The 21,316-nt window shown below is 47.3% G+C and overlaps 1 protein-coding gene across 1 annotated transcript in view; it reads left to right on the forward strand.

The window, feature by feature from the left end:
• Positions 1-3,009: 3,009 nt before the first annotated feature.
• LOC134101508 (mucin-2) overlaps positions 3,010-21,316 on the forward strand; it is a 53,510-nt gene continuing 35,203 nt past the window's right edge. The window contains exon 1 of the mRNA XM_062555233.1: positions 3,010-7,071. Within this exon, the coding sequence (XP_062411217.1) occupies positions 3,749-7,071 (3,323 nt within the window). The 5' untranslated portion in view covers positions 3,010-3,748. The remainder of the gene's footprint in view (positions 7,072-21,316) is intronic.

The raw sequence follows: 21,316 nt of genomic DNA on the forward strand, positions 1-21,316 counted from the left end.
GCCTTAGTAGCCCACAAAAACTCTTTGAGCAGCCAAAGTTGTCATTTATACTCCCATAAACTAGCTAGCAGATTAATTTCAACTGTTGAATTCAACAAAAATAAATAATTTTCTTTCTATATTTCTGCCTCACACCCATATCCTAACCCTTTTCGAGGTTAATGGAAGAAAGACTAATTGGGTATTTGACAAATTCATAGGCTCTTGTAGCTTAATGTTGCTAATCAATAATTCAACAAGCCTATTAATTTCTACCCCAAAACAGTCCGTTTTCAGCTATTAATGAAAACCATTTAGCTAATTTATGTATGTGAGTATTGAATGATCAGTAACAAAAACTGGCAAAATAATGCGACATTAGCAAGTCGATGTTCATTTTGACATCAACAATGTTAATCAGTCTTACTAATTATGAAAATAAATTACAGAGTGCCAACTTTGGTTTGATTGCACGCTCACTGATTTCTTTGGTTATAGCCTTGTCTGTTTAGGATTAAGTACAGCAGTGGTTAGTTTAAACCTGAAGACAATTTTCCTGCATAGCCTAATTGGAACAAAGTCCTGCCATAGTCATCATCATAATCATCTGCCTTGTTATTTGTGTATTATTCCACAACTCTGACAAATCAGATTCAAAATAATTTTGAAGATATACAGTATATATAAAACCATTCCGATGACCATTTTGCAGACCATGTTTCACAATTTCAATGAACGGCAATGATTGCACCAGTGGAAGTGTCCTTTCAATGGAGCCTGTATTCAAGGCAAATCAGGAACCTGCTAATTGACTCTGACACTAAGTGCTGGCGAATCGCATCACTCTTGTTGTTTTGTGTTTAATTTCCCATAGCGATGGACGTGGCAATCCAGTCAAAAGGGCTACTCATTGGCTGCTGCAAAAACAGGGTCCGTTTCTAGAACTCCATTAGCAGGAGGATGATGGGGTGGGCCTAACTTAATTGCTGTAATGAGAGTTTGAAGCAGAACTATTTGTTCCACCGGACTGAAATCGATGCAGGCTTGATTACGGAGATAAACCTGCTGCTGGCAAAGGCAATGTGTGCTTTGTGCTCTGTGAACTCCCTAATCAAAACTTCAATGTGTGTGTATGGGTGTGTGTGTGTCTGTATGTGAGCTTTTACAGTAGCCTTTGCTTAGCTTCTGTATTAGCATATAAGCCCAACATGAATTTAATGGTTAAGCTGTGTACATTTCTTCTTAGCCTGTGAGTATGAACGTGTGTGCAGGCTATAGCAAATAATGGAAGGCCTGTCCTCCAACCACCTCTGTCCTTGTCGTGCTCTATTAAGCTGTAGTGTTATGCTGATGTTGTGACAGTCTAAAATGTATAACTGAGATCCTGATGCTCTGATGCTGATACGCTACAGGTCATGAATTTCCTAACCAAATGTGGCAGCTTGCTTGTAGATTGCTTTTAGAAACAGATTTGTGTACTGAAGGCCTTTCAGCCATGGCGCAATAAAATTAAAAATAGACCCAGAAATAGGAAATGTCTTTTCAAAACTCATTTCCTATGTTTGCGTCTCCTGTGTTCACGTAGAGCTTTGCGATGGCTGTCAAGCTGTCAGCGGTATCCCTCTTAGCACTCGCTGATGCATTTCGCTTATCTCCACGTTGTCACGCTAACCCACTGATTCCAATACTGACGCTCAACAGTAGCGCGCTAACCCAAGCGCTAGCATGTGTTGTCACACACAGCAGCAGCAGCCAGCCTGCTGTATTAGCCGCGCTGGGAGGCGGATGCAGCGCTAGCCTGATCAGAGGGAGGCCAAATGCCCTGTGAAACGCGGCTGTGCGGTGGGCTGGGGGGAGCCAGGAGGTCCCTGTGGTGATCTGCTGCCATGCCGACGCCTCTGCGTGCCTGACGGCGTTGCTTAATGACTGCCAAGTTAATTAGCCCTGTCAGTGTCTGCCCCCGCACCTGACTGTGCCCACCGCCCGCAGACTGAAATGAGTTAAGCACCAGACGCGGCGGTGACATACCCCGCACTCGCACAGCACAGCAACACACAGACAAACACAAGCACATATAGGCCTACATAATACTCAATCCTCTGAGTATTCTGTCACACACTCATAACACACACACACGTACACACGTAGGCTACACACACACACACACACACACACACACACACACACACACACACACACACACACACACACACACACAGCTAAGCCTGTTTCCTATATTTTCCTCCTACTTGCGCTCTACTGCTATCTACTTGCTAATCTGAAGGCATGCTCTTTAATTGCACCATGTGTTTAAATGTCACAGATGCACAAAGCGCTCAGTGCCATGGCAGGCTGAGGTCACTCTATCCCTCTTGGTGAAAATAACAACAGCACAGTCTGTTGGCAGCACCAGGCCAGTCTATGTGTTATGTACGTGTGAGAATGTTATGTCATTTTGTTCCGAAAACAAGATTTGTACATTTGTCTATGAGTTTTTGCTATCCGCTAATGGACTCGGAAATCAATGACCCATCGATTATCTACAGTCACGCCATGCCACGCGGAAAAATAAATAAATAAATAAAATAAATAAAAGTAGACGAACTCATCTTATTGCTGTTTCTCTTTCTCTCTGTAGGTGATCCAGCATTCTGGGCAGAGGAAGGTGAGGTGAACACCTGGGCTGAGAAAAGCGGACGAGGCCAAAGAGAGAAGAAAGAAAGAAGAGACAGCCAGCGAGCAGCACCACCATGGAGAGTGCTAAAGTCCAGTCCTGGCCGTCTGCTGTCGGAGGGAAGGAGAACATGGAGGGGGTCAGGGGTGGAAAGTAGGACAAGCCAGGTGTAACACACCAGCTCGCCGTTACCCATAACCCCCTCCTACTAAAAGCGTCTCTCCCTCTCCTGCCTGGGATATATTTAGGAGCGATGTGCTAAGTGCACCCATCACACCTCTTTGTGATAGTCCAAACTCCATAAAGATTTTTGTTTTTTTCCCCTTTCCTTTTCCTTTCCCTCAACACACTCCCTCTCTATTTCTTTTGTCAAGGGATTATGTGGAGCGTGAGAGTCATAAAACAGCCCAGTGAGTGCCTCTCATCTCCTGGTTTTCTTAGCTGAGCTGTAATGCTCTCTGCAAGTCCAACTGCGCGGGGGGGAACATGACGTGTGTGCGAGCACGTGTGTGTATGTATGCGTGCGAGCGTGTGTTTGAGAGGCCGTGACCACTGTCGAGCTGCACCGTGACGCTCTCCGCTTCTTCGGGTTGACTCATGGGACAAAAGCTCAGGATGTGTCATATCCCACACTGCCCCAGAACTGCCCTGAAGTTGGCCATCCGTCACAGCGTTCTGCGTTGATTCGATTACTGTGGACATACTGAGGCTTCACAAACTCACACACACTGACACACACGCACCACTGAGTACACACGTTCAGTCATGTGACCAAAGCACAGGACCAGTCACACAGACTGCTGAGAGCGACTGGTCATCTTCAATGTGGTGTCAAGCCTCCACACTGTCACCATAGCAACCGTCGGTCATACAAAAAAACACAAAAAAAAAAGCGGTCACGCCGAATTTCTGTGCGTATGTGATGGTACTGGAGTTTTTTGTATATCATGTATGCAGGCTTGATGTTTTTCCGTGTCATTGTAGTACTAACGTGAGCGACACAAACATTCTGACTCACTTCCTGCCCTAGGTTCTGGGCTCTCTGGTCAAGAGACTGCTTGTCAGAGTGGAGGGTCCAGGGAGCCCGCTGGCGTCATGGTGAGCAAGGAGCCAAACTGCCTGCCCACCGCCAACAGCCACAGCAACGGCAATCCGGAGAAATCCGCCACCATGACCGTGCGCTCCGTCCTGCTCAACCGCAACTCGCCGGACATCGAGAGTCGCCTCAAGCGCCGTCGGAACCGCACCCAGCAGGTCCGCTTTAAGGACCTGGACGATGGGGAGGTGCCGGGGATTAAACCCGAGAGACGCAGTCCTCACCCCGGCCGCAAGAGCCCGACGCGCTCCACTGTGTCCAGCTGGCGGGATGAGGTGGCCAACGGGCCGTCGCTCGTGGGGTCAGTGCGGGGGGATATGGAGAGCACCATCGGCGCCGTGGAGGAGTTCCTGAAGAGGGCGCCGCGCCACCCTCTGACCCCGGGGCCGACGCGGCGCAGCTGGGCCCCGCCGAGGCCCTGCTCGCTCACGCTGCCTCTGCCCCGCCAGCCCTGCATGAGCACGGCCATCCAGACCTCGCCCAGTCTGCAGAAGCCTCACAGCCTGCCCCGCAGCCAGAGCCTCGGGAGCTCCATCAGGGCGGACTGGGACGAGGATGACGATGAGGAAGATCTGCTCATCGGCATCGTCACTCCCATGTCCTCCTCCAAGGATGGGGGCCGTGCCGCTGCTGACTTGGAGGCTGCTGGCTTTGCTCCACGACGCACACAGGGCGATAAGCCTCACTGTAGGTGCTCAGGTGAGGATTCTGCTGCCCCCTTTGACCTGGGGGAGCGGCCCTGCTCTTGCCCCACAGTTGCTCCAAAGTTAATACCCGGCAGGTACAGGGGCAGAAGGAGGCGTATCACCCGGACATCGAGTGATCCGGGACGGGCCGAATCGCCAGCTGTGTCCCCCGCTCGAGCTACGTCTCCCAGTGACCGACCAACACGTGTTGAGTCACCCAGTAGTTCTCCTCCCCAAAAATCCCCACTTAAGAGCTCCCCAACCCAAACTGACATGTCTGCTTCTGCCTCCCCTGAAAATGCTACTTCCTGTGTCCAACCAACAGCTGATTCCTGTGCCCAGGTAACAGCAGCCTGCACCCCACAAGAAACTGTGCCCACATGCATTGCTCCAACTACCCCAGTTTCACATAATATACCCGTTCCAAGCATGCCCAACTGTGTGCCCTCGCCACAGAGCCCTCCATCCTCTGATGCTGTGCTTCCACTTAGCAATGATTCAGCTGATTCGTCTACTTCCCCTGTCCCACCCACTCTCATGACACCAGCTCAAAAACTCAGTTCAGCAGCTGAAACTTTGCCACATTGCACCAATCTGACACAATCTGTGCCAGCGTGCAAGACTCCAAAACAACCTGTGCCATCTTGTCAGACTCCCATGCAGCCTGTGCAAGTTAAGACACCTACACAATCTGTGCCATCTTCTATCCCCGCTGCTAAATCTGTGCCAACTCCTCAAAACAATATAGAAACTACACCACCCTCAGTTGCCCTTACACAATCCTTGCCAACTTGCGAGACTCCTAAACAAACCATTGCGTCTTGTGAAACTCCCACGCAATCTGTGAAAGCTAAGACCCCTAAACAAACTGTGCCATCTGCCGTTATTGCTATGACACCTTTGCCAACAAGCCAAAATCCTATGGAGACAATGCCACTTTTAATCACCTCCACACAAACTTTGCCAAATGCAAATACTTCTGTAAAGCCTGCACCAGACAGCACAACATCACAACACACTACACTTTGCAAATCTCCCACACAGCCTATGCCTGTTTCAAAGACTCCATCCAAGCCTGTGTCAGTTTGTGAAACTCCTGAGACAATCTGCAAGACTCCAACAAAAACAGAACCAGCACCATCTCAGAATTTTGCACAGACCATACCACGTTCTAAGACCCCTACACAAATGGAACCATCTTGTAAAACTCCTGTACAGTTTGTGCCAGATTGTATAACTCCTTCACATCCAACACAACTTATTCCAGTTTGTATGTCCCCAACACAAGCTTGTACAACCACACCTTCCTTGTCAGATTGTACATCTCCCACACAACCTACAATGTACAAGACCCCAATACATATGGCACCTACCACACCTAAGTCTCCTACCAACTCTTTGTCAATTTCTAATACTCAACCTGTGTTGGATTGTACAACTTACACAGAAATGGCAGGGCCTTGCAACACCTCTGATAATACAGGGCCATCATATCCAGTTGTTGCACAGGTAATGTTGCCCTGTAATGCCATTACACACATGCCTCCATGCATTTCTGAGAGAAAACAAGCACCGTCTTGTCCATCAAACACACAGGCTGTGCCACATTATTTCAACACCACACACAGTGTTCCCCCATATGTAGCCCCTGCTCAAATCATGCCACCCTCTGCTCCTGCTACTAATACCCTGCCAGCTTGCATCATCCCTGAGTCCGCTGTGCCCCCTTATGTCACTCAACAAACAATCCAAGTTTGCACCTCCCCTTTTAAAATGGTCCATCCCGGTATTATGCCCAACCAGACGTCATCCCCAACTATTTGCGTGCGGCAGGTGGCCTTCTCCCAAACTGTGATCCCAGCTTCCTCCCAGCCACCGTGCCCCGCTGCCTACCTGCCCCACGCGGCGCCCCCCTATAGCTCCTCTCCCAGAGCTAGCCCTGCTCCCTCTCAGGCCCCTCCTTACACTACTCAGGACAGGAAGCTCCCTCCCCCACCTCCGCCCCCTCCTCCATACACACCCCGCAAGGAAGGAGCTACTGCCACAGGGCAGACTCGCCGCCCACCAACCCCAAAGGCCGCAAGCACTGAGAAGGAGGCGAAGGCGAAGGAGAAACAGAGGCTGGGGAACGGCGTGCTGATGCGGCAGCTGGCTGCAGGCGGACACATTTGTGGGAAGGGAGCAGGGGGAGCAGGGGGCGCTGAGGGCGGAGTGGGAGTCGGGGTGCCATGTGTGCCCCCCAAAAACACTGCTCAGGCTGCCATCAAAGCTGCCACTATGGGCGCCCGCAGGGCTCTCTTCTGCTCCGAGGCCCAGGCCTGTGCCTCCCAGTGCCCACGACCCCGCACCCCCTGCGGGCAGCAGCAGAGCTCCTCTGCCCAGGCCGAGGGCCAGGCGGACACGCTCCGGCACGTACAAGAGCTGTTGGGGGGGCTCATGTCTGGCGCCAGGTGCAAACTGGACCTTACCCGGGCCAAGGAGAAGCTTCTGGGCCCCAACGGCCCACTGTATGACATCAGCAGCCTGCAGTCGCAGCTCCACAGCCTGGAGGGAGTGCTGGAGACGAGCCAGAACACCATCAAGGTCCTGCTGGACGTCATCCAGGACCTGGAGAAGAAGGAAGCTGAGAGGGATGGGTGAGTGTCCGGCACTGCATGGCATGTGGCTAATGGCTAGCAGCAGATATGTTCACATCACACACTATACAAACTTTACAGGATGATGGGTGTCTTTGTAGCTTGTGGTTGGAGAAGTGTTGGTGAACACTGATGTGAAAGGCCAAATACCAAGCAATCAAACCGAGCTGATGCACCTGTGTGGTCACTGTTGACAGATCAATTTCCCTCTATTAAAGACTTATGCATGGCCCTGTTTACACTTGGTTTTCAATATGCGTCTTAGGTGGTAGGATTTAAAAAACGGCTAAGAGTGTCATGATCCTACCCAATCAATCTTACATAGTGTACTATCAAGCGCTCCAGGTGGGCATTGGCAATGTCAGAGACTTCATTCTCTGTATTTTAAGTCGGTGAAGCATCAGAATGATTTTTTTAGCCAACATACTGTACTAAGATAAAGGAACAACATTTGTTGCACTGAGTACTGTCCTCTTGTAACAGGATCTACGATGCTCAGAAGTTACAGGTGAGATTTGCGGTCTCTCACACAGCAAGAGCTATACTGAAAGTCACCTTAAGATGTCTTTGCCTTGATGGAATTGAGTTTTACACCCATTTCAAAATGGCCACCGAGGTGACACCAGAGTTGATTCCAACTTTCAAGATTGCCTCCCAGCCAAGCACATGATTCTATTAAGTCATTCGAATATCATTTTAAAGCTGTTCTTCCGCAGCACATGCAACAATTTCACAGCAGAGGTCAGACTGCTAATCACATTAGCAATGATACAACAGAGAAGCATATTTGTTGGGCAGCAATATTCACAACATGAGCACGCTGTACTTCTTTTGTTTATCCATCATGCACAATTTTCCACAGTGCATTGAGCTAGTGATGAAGTCAGTCACCCCAAATGAAAGGAAGCTTAACCAATTATGTTCCCTGGCAGAATGAAACACCAGTGGAAAAACAAAAACGTCCCCAACAACTAGCACTGATGAATAAAAAATGTATGCGGCAACACTCCTTTCATAAACAAATGCCCATGCCAATACCATTCACATGCAGCCTACAGATGTAACTCCTTTGTTGGAGGCTCAGCTCAAAATTCAGATGGCAGACAAAGGGGCGCAATCAAAGCTTGACCATTGAGGTGGATGTATAAATCGTATCAAAGCCCCCGAGAGAAATGAGTTTCCCTATTCATAGATACGGCTCTGCTCATGAGCAAATAATCCTCCCAGGCTTTGTGGTTTTGTTTTGCCCACTGAATCGTCAACAGAAGTTTTTTTTTTTAATGTTTTATTCTTGCCTGTTTGCGCCTGTTCTAAGTTTCTATTTATATCCATTTTGCAGTGTTGCAGGGGTTTTTCGGCATCCGTGTGGTGCAGAACACAATGTGAATTTAGAGAGCCAAGGTATCGAACAAGGCAGGGAATACATGAATTGATGTGGTAAACCTCCCTCCCACCCGACAAGCATGTAAATTGCAGGTTGTTGGAAGTATTTTCATTCCCCCCTCAAATTGTGCATGCTTGCACAACAACCTCTCATCCCAACCACACACCGTACCTAAACTCACACAAACACACACACACACACACACACCACTTTTCAGCCGTGGGAAAAGAAAAAAAACATGAGGATTTTCAGACTCTGCTAGCTTTTTCCACTAACATTGATGAGGCTGAATATGTGAGCATCCCTAAAGGAGGCGACAAACATTTTCTAAACTTAAGATGGCTGTAAACATCTCCCGCAGTGGCAGCTGAGATGGTCTTACCTTTAGCCTGTGACAGGCTGTCATGGGAATCCCAGTGTGCTTTTCACCCTTTGGTTCCATTCTCTTAGCAGGGGCATTTTCACAGTGAATGTGTTGTCTGCTCCATGCAAATACTGTCACCATCTGAGGTGGAGGTCTCATTAAGAGTCCTGACAGCCACAGCTTGCTGTCACAATGAAGATAGTGGCGACTGACTATGAGGAGTGAGTATTTGGCAAAGCCACTCTCATCCTCTCTAGTCATTCCTCCCGCCAATCATGCAGCATCAAGACGGTAAAGGCTCAAAGCCGAACCGGACAGTAGGTTTTTAAACACACCTGTCAATCCCAATCCACCACCACCCCCGGCCCGGTTGCCAGGTCATCCGTCACTGTGACTGGAAGGGAGCCAGATTTCTTGCGCCGGATAGCAAACAAACTAGCTTTTCACGTCTCCCGGGGAATGTTATCGCAGGTACTGACGGCGAGTCGAGTGAATGAATGCCGGGAGGCTTTAAACACAACACAGAAGCTTGAAATTGGATACCAGTGAATCGGCAAGGTCTGGCCCTTGCATCCCTCGACCTGGGAGCGGATCCCAAGGGACTTGCATCAGAGAAGTGAGGAGCGATTCGTGGCCTACTTTATGGCATCTCTCATCTCGCGGGGTATTTACAGAACTGCAGAAGTGGGCCAGAGCTCAGGAGATGGAAGAACGCCTGTACACAAGGAACTCGCAAACCACGCCACTCTTGCGAAACGCACATCTAATTTTCTCGTTTCCTTGGACTCTCACACACATACACGAATATGCATGTACGTACACACACACACACACACACACACAACAAACTTTCTGTCTTTGTTCTCCGTAAATAGACCTATTTTTGTATGTAAAAATGCATTCCCACAAACTCATATATGCCCCACTGAGTACACATCTGATTCATGTAAACATTCACTTGAGGTTTGTTCTTGTTGTACATATACAATATAAACTGGGATTTCAGATGTATTGGGATCACCAAGATAATTATTTCTGAGATCTTATTAATATTCTGAAACAGTGGATTTGAATGAAGATATGGAGAGTTGTCCCCTAAAAAAAACCACATTAAAAGCAATTATTCTTCTTGGCCTGTTTATTTTGGCATATTCAATTCTGGCATGTGTGTTAATTTTGTTCTGTATAAGTTTCAGTGTTTTAGCTTTTTCATCAAACACCAACCCACAGGACTGTGAGGTTGTCAATAGCACATTGACGCCAGATTCTGCCGCAGGAGGATTGTGTACTGGTTCATTTGAATCAACTCAGTCACACAAGAGACTGTACAGCAGTGGCCATTACTTCAGACATGCTGCTCTAGAAAAGTAAATATGTTATTAACTATTGGACTCTCCAACTTCTTGTGCTGTAACATGTCATGAAGTTTCAATCCCTTGCCTACAACAATTTCAGTGCCTCCAACTTGGTTTGTGTTCAAACGTGATGTCAGGGACTCTCACAGTAAATCTATTTAGATTAGCCTTTTGAATGTGGTGTTTTTGACTGGGTTAACAGATAATTCAGTACGTAACAAATGACTTCGATGTGCTTGGCTCTAAGAGACCAAAACAAAGAGAGACCGGCGGAAATAGAGCGAGCAAAGGAGCGAGAAAGAGATGTGTAGCACTGCGGAAATATAATGTATATGCTGCATTTATTCCTTGTAACAGCTTCCTCTCCTTGGGCATAGCATGCCGTTTGAGAATTTGAGGACGGCTCATTAAAAAGAGGGTGGGGTGGGAGAAGATGGGGGGTGCAACACAAACTCTGAGCCTAACCTCCAGCTTCCCAGCTCAGTGCAAAGGGCCCCTCTCATTCCTCTCTTGAAAAGAGCTGGATAATCCTCTGCCAAGAAATGCACCAAAATGATATTCAAATACAGCACATTATGATTCACATTAGAGCGTGTGGCGGATGCACCGTCTGCATCTCAGCCCCAGAACATTTCTCTTGGGTTGCAAATCAATTTCCTTCCTTTTCTTGGTTGCCATGTTTTTTTTTGTCTCTCAACCCCCCCCCCCCCCCCCGCCCCCCCAGTTTGGTCAATATGATCGCTTCATTCAAACACTAACTCTCACTGCCAACTGTTATTGTTGTGTTTGCGTCTCTGAGGCGACTAATATGGACACGTTAACAATCAACATAGGCCTGTTTTTTTTCCTTTTTTTTTTTTCTGCACACCCACATTTTTCCCCCCTCCCCTCATGGGTAAGTCTGTCCTTGGAAACAAGAGGAAAACACAGATGGGCGTGGGAGATGGAGAACCAACAGCAGGCCGGCGCGGCGAAGTCATACCGCGTCAGAAATCGGCGCACACAAACAAGCCCTGTAACCGCGGAAACTCCCCATGCCCACGAACGGAGGTTTACTGCCTGTACTCCGGCCTAATAATAATGCAAAAGCAACGATGCTATGAAGTGTGGCGCTACCAGAACGTGACGCACGGAGACAGCACCATGAATTGCAATTCATCTCTCCGCTGACTTGACTACATCTCTATTATGTCAATCAACAGATGGCACTTACATCAAAACTATTTCTCCGTGTGGATCTGAACAAGTGACCTTGATGGCATCACCATTACATTTTAATAGCTCAAATGCTATCAGCTGCATTGATATGAATGCGAAATCACTCGCCAGTTTACATAATGTTCCGGTGCGTGACAAGAGGGCAGAGACGTCTCGGCTAATGTGAGCCGACGCAGTGAGTGCTGTCTGGTCGGGGGTAGCGGCTGAGGCTGCATCCCCACACCATATGGCCGAGCGTAAGTCTCTCTCCCCTAGTCTGTAATCATTACACACGCTTAAATGCCATTCGCATGCTCTTAATTTAGCATGACTCTCAGCCAGAGCCAAATAAAGGCAATAAACAGCCCAGCTCCCCTGCCAAGTGAGATAAACCTTGCCCGACGAGACTATTCTGCGCCGGATTTTCATGATGGGCACTCATGCGGAGTTGTAATTCCTGAAGTGTTTGGAGCGGAGCAAACGAGAGCGGAGGGGAGAAGTTTTACAGCCCCCAGGTGATGGCCGGAATGCTGATGTCACAGCTAATTTGCTAATGGGGCCGTTACGGCACGACAAACGACAAGATCCCACCCCGAGCACACAATAGCCACTAACCAGACCGCAAGACTATAGAGGCGGTCCTTTCTGATTCTGAAAGGCGGAGTAGACAAAAAGACCAAAGGAAGGAGAGACTTCATGGAAATGAAAGGAGACGAGGACTCGAGGGGGCGGGGGATGGGGTGCTGCTGTCATAGATCTGAATGTCACCTCACCTGTCACCTTACCTGACCAGCGATATGAGCTGGAAGAGGGAAAAACAAAACAAAACAAAAAAAAAAACAGATCACATCAAAGCAGCACAAGGAAGTACATGCTCCGGGGCTGGCCTCCAAACAGTGTCACGTTAACGCGGGGCAGCAGAGCAAAGAGGGGACCCAGGTGCAGCCGAGCTGAGCTCTAGAAGGCCCTGCTCAGGAGCAGCAAGCCATGCCCATTAGGGCAGGTAAGGACAGAGGAAGACGGATAAACAAAGACAAGGATGGATAGAAAGAACGAGAGAGAGAGAGATGTAGGCAGCATGCCCCTGTACCTTCCTTCAGTGAACACCACCAGATTAAGTGATCAGGATTCCCTGATGAACACTGAAAAACAAAGAGAGAGAGAGAGAGAGAGAGAGAGAACAAACAGTCGAGGTGTGTGGCTGTATCGCCCACAGGCAGGTCAGGTGTGGAAGGATAAACATAGAGGGAACACACACACGACACTTTGTCATTGTACCTCGCCATGTCAGGTCAACTAAACACAGAAGCCTCCTGTAGTATCAGCTGGGTGGAAAGTTACCCTGCGTTCCCACTCCCATTTGCTCCCAGTGTAAGACTCACGCATGTATATCTGGCTTACATGCGTTTCTGTGACTGAATTAGAGGTGTAACGAACCGTAGCTGATCCGTGACGCACAAGGAGCCGCCCCCATAGTTTGGCAGGCATGCGAACTGTGGATTAATCAATGTTTAACCATAATTGTGTGAAATACAGTTGTGTACTGCCGATGTTGCATGTCAAGGTAATGATTCCTTACGCTTTGATGCTGTTGCTGTGGAAGATACAGATAAAGCAGTTGATCATGCCCACATGAATGGGGCATGTTAAAAGCAGTTAGCAGCGAAGACCAATGTCTATTTCTGCATTGAATCTATATTGTACGTACTGCATTGGCTGGCAGTCAGTGTTAGTGGTAATAAGTTACATTCCAAGAAATGGAAAGTCATTCCATTACTTTTCTATGTAATTAAGTAATGCATTATAGTTCAAATTTCAGTAGCTACAGTTACTGGATCAGAGACTAGCTGAAAAGTAAAGCAATATTGTATATCTAAGAATCTAAATATCCACTCTCTAAGTTTCTTTTCAGATGGAGAAGCAAATAGTAATGTCATTACAACTTAAAGAAGTTACTGGTAACTATTTTTTCAGTAACTATGCCAACACCACTGATGTTTAATTATCATCAGATCATTCAGAAAACAGTGTCTTTCTCAACACAATTGTTCAAGGAATTTGTTCCGCAACCTTTGTTTTGGTTAATTGCAAAGCTAAGCAGACACATCGATGCACTTGTATAAATGCTCTCAATGGAGTAAGCCACTTGCGTAGCCTCTGCGTAAAGTCAATGTACAACTGTAACTCAAGCTGGATCCTACTGAATAGTTCAGTAGAAGTTCAATTGAAAAGCTTCCTGCATTATTTGAGTAGTATGGGAGACCTTTGGCTTCAGCAAAGCCCACAATTTTTCAAAAGGAAGAAGGTATCATCATGTGTCATACTGCACTTCAATTCAACAGTCGTTGAATTTTTTATGATCTGGAAAATGGTCCAATTTGTGACTCAAAGTATGTGCCATGACACAAACCATGTATTTTGTGATATATTGAGCCCCTGGTGTAACTATGAAGAGACAAATATGCCTGCTGTGCAAGTGTAGGACATGCCCATTTGAGATGCGTTTATCTACACTGCGTATACAAGAATCTGTGATTGTGTGTGTGTGTGTGTAAATGTGTGTCTCTGCATCTGAAGAATACCTCTAAAACAGTGTGTGTGTGTGTGTGTGTGTGTGTGTGTGTTTGTGTGTGTGTGTGGGGAAACAGAGTGTGTGTGTGTATGTGTGTGTGTGTGGGGAAACAGAGTGTGTGTGTATGTGTAGGGAGAAACTGGTAGATGAATGTAGAGCCGTGGCATCAACCCTTTGGCCCATAGCGTGACTCAGCTGCCCGTTTCAGCTCCAAACCTCAGCCAGTGGGCTGCTCTGAATTCACTTTAGACGTTTAAAAGCCTGCACCTGCAGCTCAGGGAAAGCTCTCTGTGTGCTTCCCCTCTCTCTCTCTCTCTCTCTACTCTCTCTCTCCTCCTACACAAGTTCTCTTTCACAGGACTTTTTTTTTTTGGCTGCACTGCTCTCTCAAACGTCTCTGGCAGTAATGAGCACAATAGCCCCATCTCTCCACCCATCCAACAGAACAAACTTTCCGAGTCGCCTGACCCAGAAGAGGGAGGTGAGGCAATCCAACACAACTACTTTCCACTGACGAATACATGAATACTTAATATAAGCGTTCTTATTAGTCAGCTAACTGGGTCGTTTTTAGTTGAAAGCGTTCGGCACGCCGTTTTCTGGAGAAATTTAAGACAGAATAATATAACACAAAGACATTTTCTCATGCAATTTACATTAAGGTGCGCAGCCAGATGGTACAATATTTTTAGAATCCAAATCTCCATATAGGAGAGATTCAGAGGGATGCTTCTCTGGCAAGGTTCTCCCGATATGTTCTATGACTAAAAGTAGCTTGGGAATTTCCCTGAGCGTATTTTTATTTTTTTCCTCTGCTCACTGAAACACAGCATCCTTATCTTTGTACGTGTGACAGTTTTCAATGACCCCTTCCTTTTAAGAAACTCTCTGAGAGATAGATGACTCATCGTCAGTCCTGTTCAATTTGCAAGGGGGACTCAAAAGACTGAAATAAATAAATAAATAAATAAATGTAATTGGACGACGAGGCAGACAGGCCAACGGACAAACAAGTGCGGCGAGAGCAGAAGGGGAGTGCTGTTTGTTGATGGCTCCCTGTCCCTCTGCCAAACGCATGATAACTCTTCCGAGCGACAGAAGGTGTATGAGGTGGGTGGGGGTGGGGTTTGGGCGCAGAACTGGCGAGGAACCCAGAGAGAGGGAGGAGGGATGGAACGAGAGAGAGAGAGAGAAGAGAGAGTAGAGAGAGTGGAGAGAGAGAGAAAGAGAAAGTAGTGAGAGATGCGACATATTGTTATTCTATACCTCAAGTAGACTTCATCGTGCTCAATAAAGGTGGTTTGTCTTGTTATTTGTTTTGTAGTTTTAAATATACAATCACACACCAAAATGACACCACATATGGTGTGTGGCAGTATGGAGGTTGTGTGAATGTTTGTGTCTGAGTTGGAGTGGGTAACAGAATTGGATAGAGAGAAGAGGCAGTGAGAACAGATATTTTGGAGTGAGAGACAGAAGAAGAAAGTGAAAAGGGCAAGACAATCTTTCACATTTTCTTCATTTACGTCTGTAGACTTGCTCACGCTCAGCAATGTGTTTCCAGTTTTCTCTCCACATTATAGCCCACTTAAATACTTGCAAACTCCGGCTGTAGCTTCGAATACACCACCCTTAATCATTCCTCTTGTCAGTTTTTTGTGTATTCTCTTACATTTGCTTCTGCTCACAAAAACACCATTAACATTTCTAAAACTTACACAAGCAGTAATGGGGTACAATGCTATGAATTATTGATCATCTAGCTGTTTCTACGCACATCTTGTTAAGAGATGTCTCGAATGCCTGCCTGGTTTGCCTTGTGGTTTATGATGCACACAGCGAGCATGGTACCCTTCATTGAGGTTGGTTTGAACTCTTGCAGAGCAGGGAATGTCGATATATGGAGTGACGCATCCAGGAGGCGGGAGTGGGAGAAAGAGATGAATGGGAAACACGGTATAGACGGAGGGAATGTGAGAGAAAGAGAGGAAACAGGGGAACGTGAGCGCTCTGAGACCGCTTTTATACGGCTGACCGGCACCCGTGGACGGTTACATCGCGCCAGAGCTATTTCTTCGGCCCTCACTCCTGTTTACGCGCCGCAGAGAGAGAGAGACAGAAAGAGAGAGAGAGAGAGAAAGAGGAAGAGAGAGAGAAAGAGAGAGGGAGACAGGAGCAAACGAGGAGGCCTGCTGCTCCCAATCTGTCCTGTCACCACTCTGTCACGCCGCGGCTATATTTACCTCCCATTGTAACCCGGCCGACCCACACACCAATTACAATGTCACCCCGTTCGCCAAAAAGGACTAGTCATTTTTCAATCTCATAAGTACTTAGAGGGGTTTTTAACAAGCAAGTACACTAAGACAAGATTGTTTTGTTCTTTTTTTTTTTTAAAATGCTTAATGCTTTGTCACGTAAGATACAGCGACTGCCGAAGTCCTCTTTTTAGGGGATTGTTTTCTTTTTGGACATGGTTTAGCCTGTGTACAGAACACAGAAGCCAACACCGATAATCCCTCTGGGAGTAAAGCCCCTGCCACTAACAACAGTCTCCTGACTCCCACAGATCCATTCTGTATAGGCTTTGGCCCCGGAAACTCACTTTGCACTCTCTTGGGAGAATAGTTATAGCCAGCAGAGAGGTTGGTCCACAAAGCCAGATCGCAACTCTAATCAGCTTCTGGAAACCAGGTGCACCATTGATCCGCATTTTCTTTCTTTTTTTTCCGGGGAATTGGAGTGGGGTGGGGTGGGGATGGGGGTGGATGTTGGGGCTTGGGGTTGATTCCACTCCGATTCATTTCCCACCCAGCTCTGTTTGCTCGAGGTGTGAATGGTGTTTATCTTGTGGCTGTCAAACAGAGTAATTGGAGGGTATTCTGGGACGCCAAGAAAGGTGCATGGAGCCCGAAGTCAATTACAGGAGCACCTTGACACCCGGGGGGGAGTTAGGGGACAAGAGAGATTTATTTACCTCTAAGTGACTCGTTAATGTCGGCAACAACTCAAAAGACGTGGGAGAGGGTGCGCGACAATTACCACGCGTCTCAATCTCAACAGTGGTGAGTAAATAAAGCTGTGATCTGATGCAGGGCCTGGGTCGTGTAATTGGGTAAGAATTGATGGTTTTCTTGGGGAAAAAGGCGAAGGGAGCAAGGCCCGTGTTTGCATTTCAAAGGGCCTGACACTGTGCTGATCTGGCCTCCGATGCTCCGTGCGCACGTCTGGGCTTTTTTTACATGATGGGTTTAGAGCACAAATGGGTTTTGGATCAGCTTTTCTTTTTGCTGTGTGAGTGGGTCCTAAAGTCTAGTGCCAAAAGATGACCTAATGGGAAATGGACCAGTAATGGTCTCCTATGGATGATATATGCCAAAGAATATTCAACGCGCTGCCTGAACTATTCTTGCTAATTGCTTTTTTTGTGTACTTTGCTTTTTAAAAATTATTTTTATCTTTCCTCACGAGAGCACTAGACCTGTGCTTTTCAATCTCCCTCTTGGCGACCAACAACACTGCCCATATTAGGCCTCTCCCAGGCCTCGCTTTTGCTGAGCACAACTGATTCCGCTAATCAAGAGCTTTATAATTGCCGTATCTCGCGGGCGCAGTGAGGTGCACCGGACCAAAGGGAGACCTAAAACAGTTTGGGTGTGTTGTGGGTCCCCAACGACGGCTTTTGCGTGCAGGTGCACTACATTTGAAAAAACGCAGCTTTTCAGAAGGGTCAGCTTGCAGTGGCAATGGTTGTTGTGGCTACGTTTGATGTAGGGAGTTTAGGGTTTAGCAACGTTTTTTAGAGGTTTGAAGCCTCTCCACAAATAATTGATGCTCAGCACAAACAACGCAAAAGAGAGGGCGTGAGTGAGTGAGTGAGTGGCGAGTAATGGAGGCTCGTGATTGGCTGCCTTGTTCCACAGCAGTACATGCGCAGAGAGTTGCTGAGTCAGACAGGAGCCAGAGGACACGCCAAGCGTCCCGCCCCGTCACTGTTTGTCTTTCACTCTTTCCCCCTGGCTGTCGCGTGTGTTTCCTATCGTTCAGCGCCGTGGCAACAGTGGCGCGGCAACAGCGGCCATGGCAGCATGTCTCACGCTAGAATGCTGATGGATGTGGATGTGTGTGCCAAGAGAGAGGCAGACGCAGAGGGTGCTGTCACCCACCACACACACACACACACACACACAGTAGATACATCGACACCCACAAGCCTATACACTGATTGAGGTATAGTGACCCTTTTACACCCATACACACCACCTGCTATTGCCAGAACCCCCCCCCCCCTCCAGCACCATTCACACCACCTTTCCTGGTGTATGAGAGGAAGTGGGAGGAGTATAGAGCACTCTCCAAACAGCCTGTTATTAGTAGCTGCCTATCTCTGATAGAGTTATTGGAAGGCTTTGGGTTATATCAGGACAATGCATTCCAGTATCCCCAATGGACAAAGGCGCGCGCGCACACTCACACACAGACAGTCATAACCATTTAGACGCTGAAATGAACACGATGCAGGAAACTTAGCCTTTATTTACTACATTTAAAAAATGGGCATTTCTTGAAAGTACTTCATGGTCTGCAGGAACCAAGGCCTAAGCCCGGGCTTTGTGTATGTCTACTACATACACACACACACACACACACACACACACACACACACACACACACACACACACACACACACACACACACACACACACACACACACACACACACACACACACACACACACACACACACACACACACACACACACACACACACACAAGCAGAGACGGGCGCTCTTCGATAGACTCACCCTCCTAATGCGGAGCCGAGTGTTTTCCCCTCAACCCCCTGTGGTTCCCTCTCATCATCTCCGCTCACCCTCCACTGAACAATACAGCCTGATGAAGCCTCATATCTTAGCAATACTGACAAGGGGATTTGGAGTGTAATAAGAGTACTGCTGCTCGTCCTAATATCAGTGGATGCTTGTGGTTGTGAGCGTCCTCTGCAAAAACGATGCAGACTTTGCCAAGGATGCCATAGTGATTGTGTGGAATCGAATTAATGAACATTTAGAATTATTTATAGCTATTAAACAGACTAAACACTATATTTATTTGCGGGCTTATCGTTATTTCGTGGCCTGTTAATTGACGACTTGGAAACATTAGCTAATTAAAAATGGCACTTTATTTATCTCCTTACCTGTCTTGTTTGTGTTTTCTCTTCGTTTGCGCACTACTTCTTGCGTCTCGCATCGATACAGTTCAATAGTGAGCGGAGCGGAGCGGCGGGCAGGAGTCAATAGCATCTCTCTCGGCCCCTTTCCCCGCACTGACAGCTCCATCTCCATTCACCTCCTTCCACAGTGACCAGGTGGCTGCCGCCCTGATCAGAGTGGCCGGAGGATCAGGCTGTTTGCATTGGCGCGCGCCCGGCTGCTTATTTAAACAGGGGAATCTGTGTCTGCCCACCTGGAGAGAGCGAGGAGACAGGCGATGATAGGGGAGGGTGGTGGCAGAGGCAGAGGCAGAGCCCCGTGCACTTTGTTTGCCTATATGTTTAAACTCAGGGGGGCCCCATTTGAAATGCAGATTTTTCAGCCCTGTGCTTGCATGGCTGCTGGGGGATTAAATTGTCAAAAGTATTGATTTTCAGAGAGGGAGGGGGGAGAGAGAGAGAGAGAGGGAGACTCTGCAAGCCTTGTTTGCAATGCCTGCATGATTTCTGTTAAATACTAGGTACAAAAGGTTCACACATACACACAAGCACTTTTTTCCATACACACAACTGCTTATGCATGCATGCTTTCCTTTACACATACAATAAAAACTCTCATGCACGTACACACACACACACAGAGAGAGATTGGACATTCTCATTTGCACATGCTGAAAAGCGCACACACACAAACACAGAGGTAGCAGGGAAGAGTGTAGGGGGCCCATGGGATGTTGAGGTAATGATGAATGACTCGCTTGTCTCCCAGAGAGGGAATTGAGGTGAGAGTCTGAAGGGCCTATAATGAGAGTGTTTCCATGTTAGAAATGAGCAGTGTATATGTGTGTGTGTGTGTGTGTGTGTGTGTGTGTGTGTGTGTGTGTGTGTGTGTGTGTGTGTGTGTTTGTGTGTGCGCGTGCATGTATGTGTGTTTGCATTTGTAGGTGCATGGCTGTTGCGAGGGAACGGAGGGGAGGGACAAAAAGACAAGTAGATGACCTTTACCAACCCTTTATCCAGCAATGACACACACACACACACATACACACACACACACACACACACACACACAAAAGCCCAGGATGCGCAAAACATGCTCCTCATTAGACCAATGTTCCCTACCTTGAACTGGAAATCACCTGAACAATTGACAAAGGAAATAATGATGAGACACTGCAGTAATTGCTGAAAAAAGTCTCCCACTTTCCAGGTAACTGGAATGAAGGCGCTAAATTGTGTCAATATAATAACCGGCAAAGTGTTACAGTCTATCAATTTTGTTAGCTCTATTTGCGTAGCTTTGATAGGGGGAAAAAAGAGAGAATAATAGAAGACAAGATGCTAATTTGCGGGAGTGATGCGCTGTTGATTTTGCAATCACCTTGGTGTTAATGAGGGGCTAATGATAGACCTCTCCCCCACACTCCAGTTCAAAGCACTGCAGAGGTGGGGCTTAAGTGTGGAGTGAAAATTAACGTCATCTTTAAGAGTAAACCTCAACACAAACACACACACACACACACACACGCACACACACTCACGGTCTTGCCACGAGTGATGCTCATCAGCCAAATCATTAATCCCCTTTGCACATTCTCCATCTGCCTGAGGAGATCTTTAAAACGGAGAAATAAAAATAACAGCACTTTTTTAATCCATCCCGGCAAACAGAAACGAGAAGGGGGTTTTTGAAGAACCTTAGTGGCGTGCAATTAGGATTCCATTGTACTGTGTTTCTAAACTAGGATGCGCTGATAGCAGGTATTGTGTTGCTGTTGTCGTCGTTTTTTTTCTATCTTTCTTTTTTTTTTGAGGTTGAGTTGGAATGTGTGGAAGCGCGTGAATGCTGTCTGATCAAGGCTCCACTCTGCAACAACCCCCACTCCCAACAAACACACACATTCACACACACACGACCCGACCCCCCCCCCCCCCCCCCCCAACCTTAGGAAAAACCCTGGCCTGATATACTAATGAGAGCACACTGAGAAGGGTCCTACATACCCACACATACATAAATAATACTAAATCCCCCAAAGATCAAGTGACTCACACTTATGTAACTGTCAGTGGAGCACAGAGATCATTCACAAGAATCAGGCCATTAGAAGAACAACAAAAAAAACAACTAGCACTGTAAGTCATTTCTTGTCCTGCTA

Source organism: Sardina pilchardus, chromosome 14 (assembly GCF_963854185.1).
Source record: "Sardina pilchardus chromosome 14, fSarPil1.1, whole genome shotgun sequence".
Lineage (NCBI taxonomy): Eukaryota > Metazoa > Chordata > Actinopteri > Clupeiformes > Clupeidae > Sardina > Sardina pilchardus.